This window comes from Octopus bimaculoides, chromosome 7 (assembly GCF_001194135.2).
Source record: "Octopus bimaculoides isolate UCB-OBI-ISO-001 chromosome 7, ASM119413v2, whole genome shotgun sequence".
NCBI classification, from domain to species: domain Eukaryota; kingdom Metazoa; phylum Mollusca; class Cephalopoda; order Octopoda; family Octopodidae; genus Octopus; species Octopus bimaculoides.
The window spans coordinates 41,271,039-41,279,779 of NC_068987.1; the positions used below are offsets into that span (position 1 = coordinate 41,271,039).

Consider the following 8,741-nt stretch of genomic DNA (forward strand, 5'->3'; position numbering starts at 1 on the left):
CGTGGGCATCGGTACCATTTTCCTCTTTCTCCGTTCTTCCATTCTCCGAACTTTCCATCTTTCCGACGAAGGGCTACGCCCGAAACGTCATACACTCTCTCTTTCCTTTCCTGAGCGTCCAATAATACTATCCATATCACGTCCTCACTTTGTTGTTTTTTGTTTTTTTGTTATTGTTTTTTTGAACTATATATATATATATATATATATAACTGGTATTTTAATTATAAAAGGATGAAAGTAAATAGTAAATACTTTCTACCTTAGACTTTTAGGGTGAGCTAAAAAGTTCATTGGCTGACTATGAAGGAGTGATGCTAGAGCTGTGAAATCTTGCCGGCATTCATTTCAACTCTTCTTATTAATAATTGCATTGTTTCTTTCCTGATAAACTGATATTTCACAGTTCAAAGAACTCTTCAAAAGTAACTAGTATTAATTTATCTTGAAAATGGTCAAAATTTAGCATCATGGTGTTATCAAGTACTTGCAGAAAAATGGTTTAGTCACCAACAACATTCATGGTGACATGAATGCAACATGAGGGGATGATGTTGCAGCTTTATCAACAGTGCAAAAGTGGGCAGTTGAATTTAGGAGGGGTAGGGAGAGTTCTGAAGTTGACCCAAAATCTGGATGTCCCGAAACTGCACCACCAAGGAAAGCAATCATGTTCACTACATGGTGATGGATGACAGGCAATTGACTATAAATCAAATAACCTATGCTATTAGCATATCCCATGAGAGAGTAGAGAATATTCTGCACAATGAACTTGGCATGACAAAGGTTTCTGCTCAGTAGGTGCCACATCTTCTGACACCTGATCAAAAGTGCACCAGGTTGATTACATCACAGGAAAACCTGAGATTGTTTCAGGCAGATGCAGCTGGTTTCCTTGAATGTTTCCTAAGCTAAGATGAGTGTTGGGTTCATCACATTGAACCAGAAACAGACAATCCGTGCAAAAGCCAAGGTCATTTCATCAGCAGGGAAGGTAATGGCTTCAGAGTTTGGGGATGCAAAAGGTATTGTGCTTACTGACTATCTTCAAAAGGAACATACCATCAATGGAGAGTACTATGCCAGCAAGTCCTTGGTTTCGGTAGCTGCTATGCATGACTGTGGCTTTGAACTCTCCCTTTCGTCCTGATTTGGCCCCATCTGACTATCACCTGTTCCCCAAAATGACAAAACATTTGGCTGGGAACCGGTATTGCAGTGATGATGACATATCTACTGTAGATGACTTTTTTGACCAACAGGATGAAAACTTCTGCACCAATGGATCCAAGTGCTGCAAAACTGATGGAAGAAGTATGTGGACCACAAGCAGGATTATACTAAAAAATAAATCTCATTTGGTGGTTATATTCTATGAGAGTACCTTGGTCAGCCTATGTATTATTCGGCTGATCCTCGTATCTCTTGCTCTTGTTGCTTCTACCTCAATTTCAAGGCACGAAGTAGGAGCAAGGGGTAATCCAAAATATACCTGTGTTGAAAAAGTCACAGAAAACACCATGAAAAATGTTGAAGGGTTAAGATAAATTTTGTGTTGCAAATTCAATCAAACTCCCAATAGTATGGAAATGATGTTAAATAGACAAAGATGAATTAACAAAGGAAACTGCTGGAATTAGCAGTCAAAATCTCCTCCAAAACACACCCAACCATCTTAACAAAGGAAGAACATATCAAATAATGTAGTACAACACACATATTACATGAGAAAAACAAATAAAAAACATGATGGTCATGGCTGGGTATGATGATGATAGTGGTAATAATATGACTCATAAAAGGATTAATTTTTTATGAAAAGCAATAGTTAACTTACCATCAGGGCTTCAAGACTATCTGTTTGAGATTCGATACTTCGGTTGTAATTTTTTATTAAAGGTAACCATTTTGTTAGATTCTACAAAAATTTTAATTAAATTAGAAAGTTAAGCATTTAGCATCCATAATACAAACAGAGGCATTCTATACATTTAAACAGGATGAAGCTAACATGACTTTCTGTGTAATTTAATAGTATATCCAACTACCAGGGGTAAAATATCAATTGGGGTTGGGTCAGTTTGTACTGCTTTTTCAGTGGTTGATATCTAGTGTTCAAGTCAATTACCTATTTTACAATTGTAGATGGATATGTCTCCATCAATTTTATAGCCCATCTCGGGCGTATTTGGTTTAATGTTCAGTTTGAAGTATTTGGTTATTTGTTCAGTTTGCAAGTAAAATGTTAACAGGAGATTCTAGAGGGTTGCATCTCTGGCTAAGAATGAAGTGTTTAGTATGGGGAGTAGGAGATGATACTCAGTAAAGAAAATAAAAGAAAAACACAGTAATGTTGAGTGGGTGCAGATATAATAAGCATAGAGCTTGTTAGTTCAAAAGAATAGAGGCCATTAAAGTTAATGTGCCAGAGGCAGAGAAAATAAAGACAATGCCTGTGAACCAGTGTACTTCCATCAATAAACAATCAGTTTTTATTAACTTACTGATATGACCAATGGCAATGCCTCTTCTGGCAGCACATAGTGATGGAGCATATAAGCTAAACAAACACAGCTACTACTGTTTAAAATGACAAATCCTTCTATTCAGTAATGTCTATTTATAGCTCTGTGGAGTGTATCACGAAGAATTGATTGTCCTGATCATGGACATACTGACACACTTGAGTATTTGTCCAATATCCTTTTAGTTCCCACAGAGCTTTGGTTGGATTGCTAAATGGTTCACTTATTTTTCAATAGATATTTAAATGTAAACACAGGAGAGGCAAACTACCAGGAGAGGTAAAGTACAGGAGCGGAAAATACTGAATAGAAGTTTCCAAGATAAGATCCTAGTACAAGTAAGTTCCCAGTTAAGGTAAACTCCTAAAGCAAATAAATTCCCAGTAAAGGTAAACTGATACAGGAATTTATTCCTAGTAAAGGCCAACTCCTGATATAGGAAACTACTGTACTGCTAAGTAACTAGTAGAGTCATGTACCCAGTAAAAGTAGACTCCCACTACCAGCTGAAGGTGGATATAAGTAAAAGCAAGCTATCAGTTAGCCTCTGATCTGGTTTAATATCTACTTGTATTTTATACCACTTATATTACCTATGTACCTGAGTTGTAGAGTAGTAGAAAATACATCCAGAAATGTTTGCAATGTAATTTCAAATCTCAATTGAAATCTTTAACTTTATCCCCTACACCTTTCAATGAAACAATTAACAACTATTATATTTGTATTTTTTCACATTTCATGAGTGAAACCAAAAATACCAGCTTTTATTTTTACATTCTTAATAAACCTGAGGAACTCATGGACCTCACAACATCTCACTAGTAAGAAAATATTTGAAAAGTGATAATGTAAGAGGAAAGAAACTAGTAAATAGATTTCACAAGTCGTTTATGAATGCAAGTGAAAAACAGAATTGAACAGTGTATGTATGAGTGTGCATGTATCTGTGTCTCCTTGTTTAGACATAGTGTGATAATTGTAAATGATGTCACTGACATATAAGCAGTGTCATTCATTTTCAACACAGTGTGAAAACATACACTGGCCAAAATAAGTTTAAGAACGCTGATGACAGTTCTATACCTTCATTAATATAATTTTAACAAAAACTCTATAGAACTTTTTTCTCTTTCGAATGATATAGACATTATATATCTTCCTACAATTCAAATAATTTTAATGTGTAATTAATTCAAATCATTAGAAATTGTTCACAAAATAAGTTTAAGACAGTACCAAGATTATGCAAATTAATAAACCAAATGGGTGGTCATATGGCTGGTCGGACTGCACTGTTTTGTTTAGTAATTGAGCATTGTTACACATTAATTCGCTATAGGAAAGCGTCATAGTATCAACCCAGTTACTAGATCAAAGATCATGTTGTTTTATCAGCAAAATGTATCCTTCATGAACATTAGCAAGCAATTAGGATGCAGCAAAACAGCTTGTGTTGAAGCATGGAAGCTTTACCAAACCACTGGCCAATACAAAGATCAGCATAGGTGCTCTGAGAAATTTATGGTACAGATGGAATGGCGAATTCATAAGCTCTCTAAAGGTAACTGAATGCTAACAGCAGTGGACATTTGCAAGCAATTATCTGATGAAACTGACATCAGCTTTACACCAGAAATTGTCAGAAACCATCTAAAAGAATTTGGACTGTTCAGCCAGATCACTCGAAAGAAGCTGATAATTTCTGAGAAGAATGGGCAGAAGTGGATCAAGTTTGCTAAAAGCCATATTGAATGGATGGCCGAAGACGGGTCTAAAGTTCTTTGGAGCGATGAATCTTGCTTCTGCATCTTTGGATCAGATGGAAAAACTTACATTAGATGCTGTCCAATTGAAGAATTCCATTCTAAGTGTGTCGAGAAAATGGAGCAAGTGGGAGGTAATGGTGTGGGCTGCGTTCAGCAGTGCTTAGGTGTTGGTCCACTTGTTAAGGTTGATGGCAGACTGAGCAGTGTAGGCTATCTGCAATTAGTAAATGAAAATGTGCTGCAATATTTAAATAATCAGATGCCACTGGGATCTATTTTCCAGCAGGACAATTGCCCCATGCATAAGGCCAGGGAAGTTTTGCAATATTCTGATGGTTAATGAGGGACCTCCGCAGAGACCAGATTTGAATCCGATAGAAAATTTATGGAATTAGGATTCTAAGAGTTCATGCTAAAAAACCAACAAATTTGTCCCAATTATATAATTTCATTGAAGAAATATGGCAGAACATTCCAAGAGATTTTTGTGCTCATTTGTTGAACTCCATGTCCTGCCGCTGTTGTAAGGCCATAATTGAAAATAATGGATATGGAACTAGATACTAATAACAAATTTTTGTTTGTTGATCATTTGTGCTGTAAATTTTCGATCTAAACAAAATAGTGTTGGTACAGTCTTAAACTTATTTTACCAACAATTTTTAATCATTTGAATTAAATGTGCATTAAAATTATTCAAATTGTAGAAAGATATATAACGCTTATATCATTTGAAAGAGAAAAAAATTCTACATAAACTGTAAAAAGTAAAATTTTATAGTTTTGTTAAAAAATAAATTAATGAAGGAATAGAACTGTCATAATCGGTCTTAAGCTTATTTTGGCCAGTGTATCTGGGAAAATATTACTTTACTTGGAGTGGTGAGTGTTGGTGACAGGAAGAATCTGGCTGTAGAAAATCTATCTTATTAAACTCTGCCCAACCCATACAAGCTTCGAAAAGTAGATGTTAAAGCAATGATGATGATGATGTGGAAAGACCTAGGAAGACGTGGGACAAAGTGGTGAGAAAGGATCTTCAGACACTGGGCCTAACTGAGGGGATAGCAAGGGAGAATACTTGGCCATCCATACATACAGGCATGTCTTTTTTGGCCATGACCCCACTCTTGCTCCCGGTTGAGAGGTCTTTGTCTTGCAAGCACCTGTGCTGATAGCATATAAAGAGCATCCAGCCACAGAAACCATGTCAAAACAGACAATTGGAACCTGGACAACTGCTGTCAAATTGTTCAACCTATGCCAGCATGGAAAACAAATGTTAAACAACTTCGATTATATATGCATAGATATATATCTCCATTCAGCATTAATTTGTTATCAGAAAAAGCAACAAGCATGATGATAAATCTCAACCACATACCCATCCCTTGCCAAGTAACCATATTCTTCATGGTTGTTCTTTGCGATTTCAAAGGAAACCACAATGTTTAATGAATAAAATTCAGAGGAAAATCATGTTTTTCAATTTATAATCTATTCATAGTCTTGGGTTTAAATTTTGTTGCAAATATTCAATTAAAAGTGTAATACCTCATTAAGTCGAATTTATAGAAAACTAATAAAAAGTGATTTATGTATAATCTAAAAAGAAAGATATTTGTGGAGATTGAAATGTTAAGTTAATTAACTGAAATTAACATTTCATTTGAGAAAGAAAGAAAGAAAGGAAGCAAGTACAGAGTAGTGAAATCAGTCATGCAACTGTCTGGCGAGAAACAGAAAACAGTTGGATTGCTTTACTTTTTAAACTAGTGTGTGAATTAATGACCAAATACTGTCAACTTCTTGGGTCTGTTTCTTCAGGATGAATAGGATTGGTGGGCTCTGAATTTTCTTCTAATCCAATTTACAGTAGGGGTTGACTCTTAGTTTTTGCTCCTTCACAAGCATTCACAGACAGTGAAGGCTTTTGCATAGATGTCTCCTTCCTGGTCTTCGTATCTTTCAAGGCCACCAAACCCAGATCACTTACCCTCAGTATAGCTCTCTACTCAATAGTAAATTATCCTTGAAACATCTTACATATAATAAAATGCAATGTGTGTCACACTGGTAGTGCCAGGGAAAGAGGAATAAAACAACAAACGGAGTGGGAGTGAGAGACAGTCAGAGGTGGAAAAGCAGGCAAACAGCATTCAAAAGTTTTGTTCTGAAGATGCTGATATGTTAATCAAAATAAAACTGCAAATTTTTATTGTAAATTGTATTTAGTTTATCAGTTTCATACACATTATTGTTGTTTAACGTCCGTTTTCCATGCTGGCATGGGTTGGACGGTTTGACTGAGGTCTGGAAAGCCAGCGGCTGCACCAGGCTCCAATCTTATCTGGCAATGTTTCTACAGCTGGATGCCCTTTCTAATGCCAACCACTCCGAGAGTGTAGTGGGTGCTTATTACATGTAAACCGACACAGGAGACGCATAAATATTAAATACATTTCAAAATATTATTGTTCACATAACATATATATGTTATGTGAATAAGTATATATTGTTAGGAAATTATAAAAACGATACAAACGTTTTATCGTATAATGTTGGGTTAAACAAGTAAACAGTTTCTCATACTGCACTGTAAGGTCAGGATGAAGTCCATTGTTAAAATGGGGGAAGCTAGGTGTTAATAGCCAAACTCTGAAACTCTAACAAATTGGCTAGACCTTAGCAAACATTTATAAACAAAGATAATTGTACCCCAGTTTTTTGTGACAGTCTTTTTTCTGTGAGATAAGGTTCAAATGGATTCTGGAAGCTGTGACTGCCTATTTAGTTTAAGCACTTCGTGCTTTGGGTTAGGTATTTATGGAATTATTTTATGCTCCAGGAATTTGCCAGAACTTTTTGTTTGTCAGTTTTAAAATAATTCTCATGTCACATCTGGGTCCAAGGTTTGAAATCCGAGGTTCGAAAACTGAATTTGTGAAACCAGATTTTATGAAATCCAAATTTTCAGAGTCCATGTTTTTTGAAAACCAAATTTGTGAGGCCAGGTTTTGTGTGAGGCCAATTTTGGTGAAACCAAAGTTTGTGAATCCAGAGTTATGAATCCAAATTTGGCAAATCAAGTTGGTGAAGCTGGGTTTCTGAGTCCGAATATCTGAACTATATATACATATTACCTTTGTAAATATTTTGACTGCACGTCTAGTGTAGCCTTAATTTATTTTTGTTCATATATATTTGTTTTGTATGTAGGCTGTTTTTTTATGCTGACACTAAATTGTTGATAATATTTTACAAAAAAACTTCATGGTGTGTTGTTGTTTGGGTTCACCCCACCCTTGTTAGTTGTATAAATTCGGGTTATGGATACCAGGTCATAACAAATTGGGGGCTCGTCTGAATTTGAACAGTTGTACACACCAACTTTTTTCTTTAAAAAAAAAAAATTTGTAAATTGTAAAGAGCCTTTTGTCAAATATTACCATTTGTGGTATTATACGTAAACCTGTTTTAACTGGTGTCTTATCATATTGTAAACCACGGAAGTCATGGAGTACAACATGGCAGAAGCCTTACGGCAGAAAGATATCATCACCCTGAGGGAATTACAGCAGTTAAACAAAGATGCTCTTGTAGAGGTGAGTGCTAAACTTGGTTTAGAGGTATCTGCAAGTAATCTTAAAAGTGTAATTTTTTCGCATGTGAAACAGGCCCTTTATAATGGCATGTGAAACAGGCCCTAATTGTTGAGGGTAAAATGTCTGCCATCAGTGATGAGACAAACTCTGATTCAGCCGCCCCTCAATTATCAGCTAGTGAAAGAATGAAGCCAGATTTTATGAAATCCAAATTTTCGGAATCCATATTTTTTGAAAACCGAATTTGTGAATCAAGATTTTATGAAATCCAAATTTTCAGAATCCATATTTTTTTGAAAACCAAATTTGTGAGGCCAGGTTTTGTGTGAGGCCAATTTTGGTGAAACCAAAACTTGTGAATCCAGAGTTACGAATCCAAGTTTGGCAAATCAAGTTGGTGAAACTGGGTTTCTGAGTCCGAATTTCTGTACTATATATATATATTACCTTTATAAATATTTTGACTGCATGTGTAGTGTAGCCTTAATTTATTTTTGTTTGCATACACGAGGGGTATATGAAAAGTCGTGAGCCTCAAAAAAATAAAACATAGTACAAGACTTCTGATGATTTATTTTTCAACATAGTCCCCCTTGATGGCTGATCACTTTCTCCAGCGGTGCTGAAGCGCCACTATCCCGGCATAGAACTCTTTTGTTTGAGACACCAAGAAACTTCCCACAGCGTCTATTTGTTTTGTATGTAGGCTGTTTTTTTATAATGACACTTCACTGTTAATAATATTTTACAAAAAACTTCATGGTGTGTTGTTGTTTTGGGTTCACCCCATCCTTGTTGGTTGTGTAAATTCGAGTTATGGCCACCAGGTCGTACCAATA

The 8,741-nt window shown here is 35.7% G+C and overlaps 1 protein-coding gene across 2 annotated transcripts in view; it reads right to left on the reverse strand.

Moving 5' to 3' along the window:
• LOC106878373 (translation initiation factor eIF-2B subunit epsilon) overlaps positions 1–8,741 on the reverse strand; it is a 139,012-nt gene that overhangs the window by 22,520 nt on the left and 107,751 nt on the right. The window contains exons 14-15 of one of the 2 annotated variants that reach the window (XR_008264596.1): positions 4,365–4,511; positions 1,841–1,921 (exon numbers count right to left, since the gene is read on the reverse strand). Coding sequence is in view for 1 of the 2 variants with exons in the window: in XM_052969545.1 (XP_052825505.1) it covers positions 1,841–1,921 (81 nt within the window). In the remaining variant the exon portion in view is untranslated. Of the gene's footprint in view, positions 1–1,840; positions 1,922–4,364; positions 4,512–8,741 lie in introns of those variants that run through there. The other variant, XM_052969545.1, reaches the window with a different exon arrangement.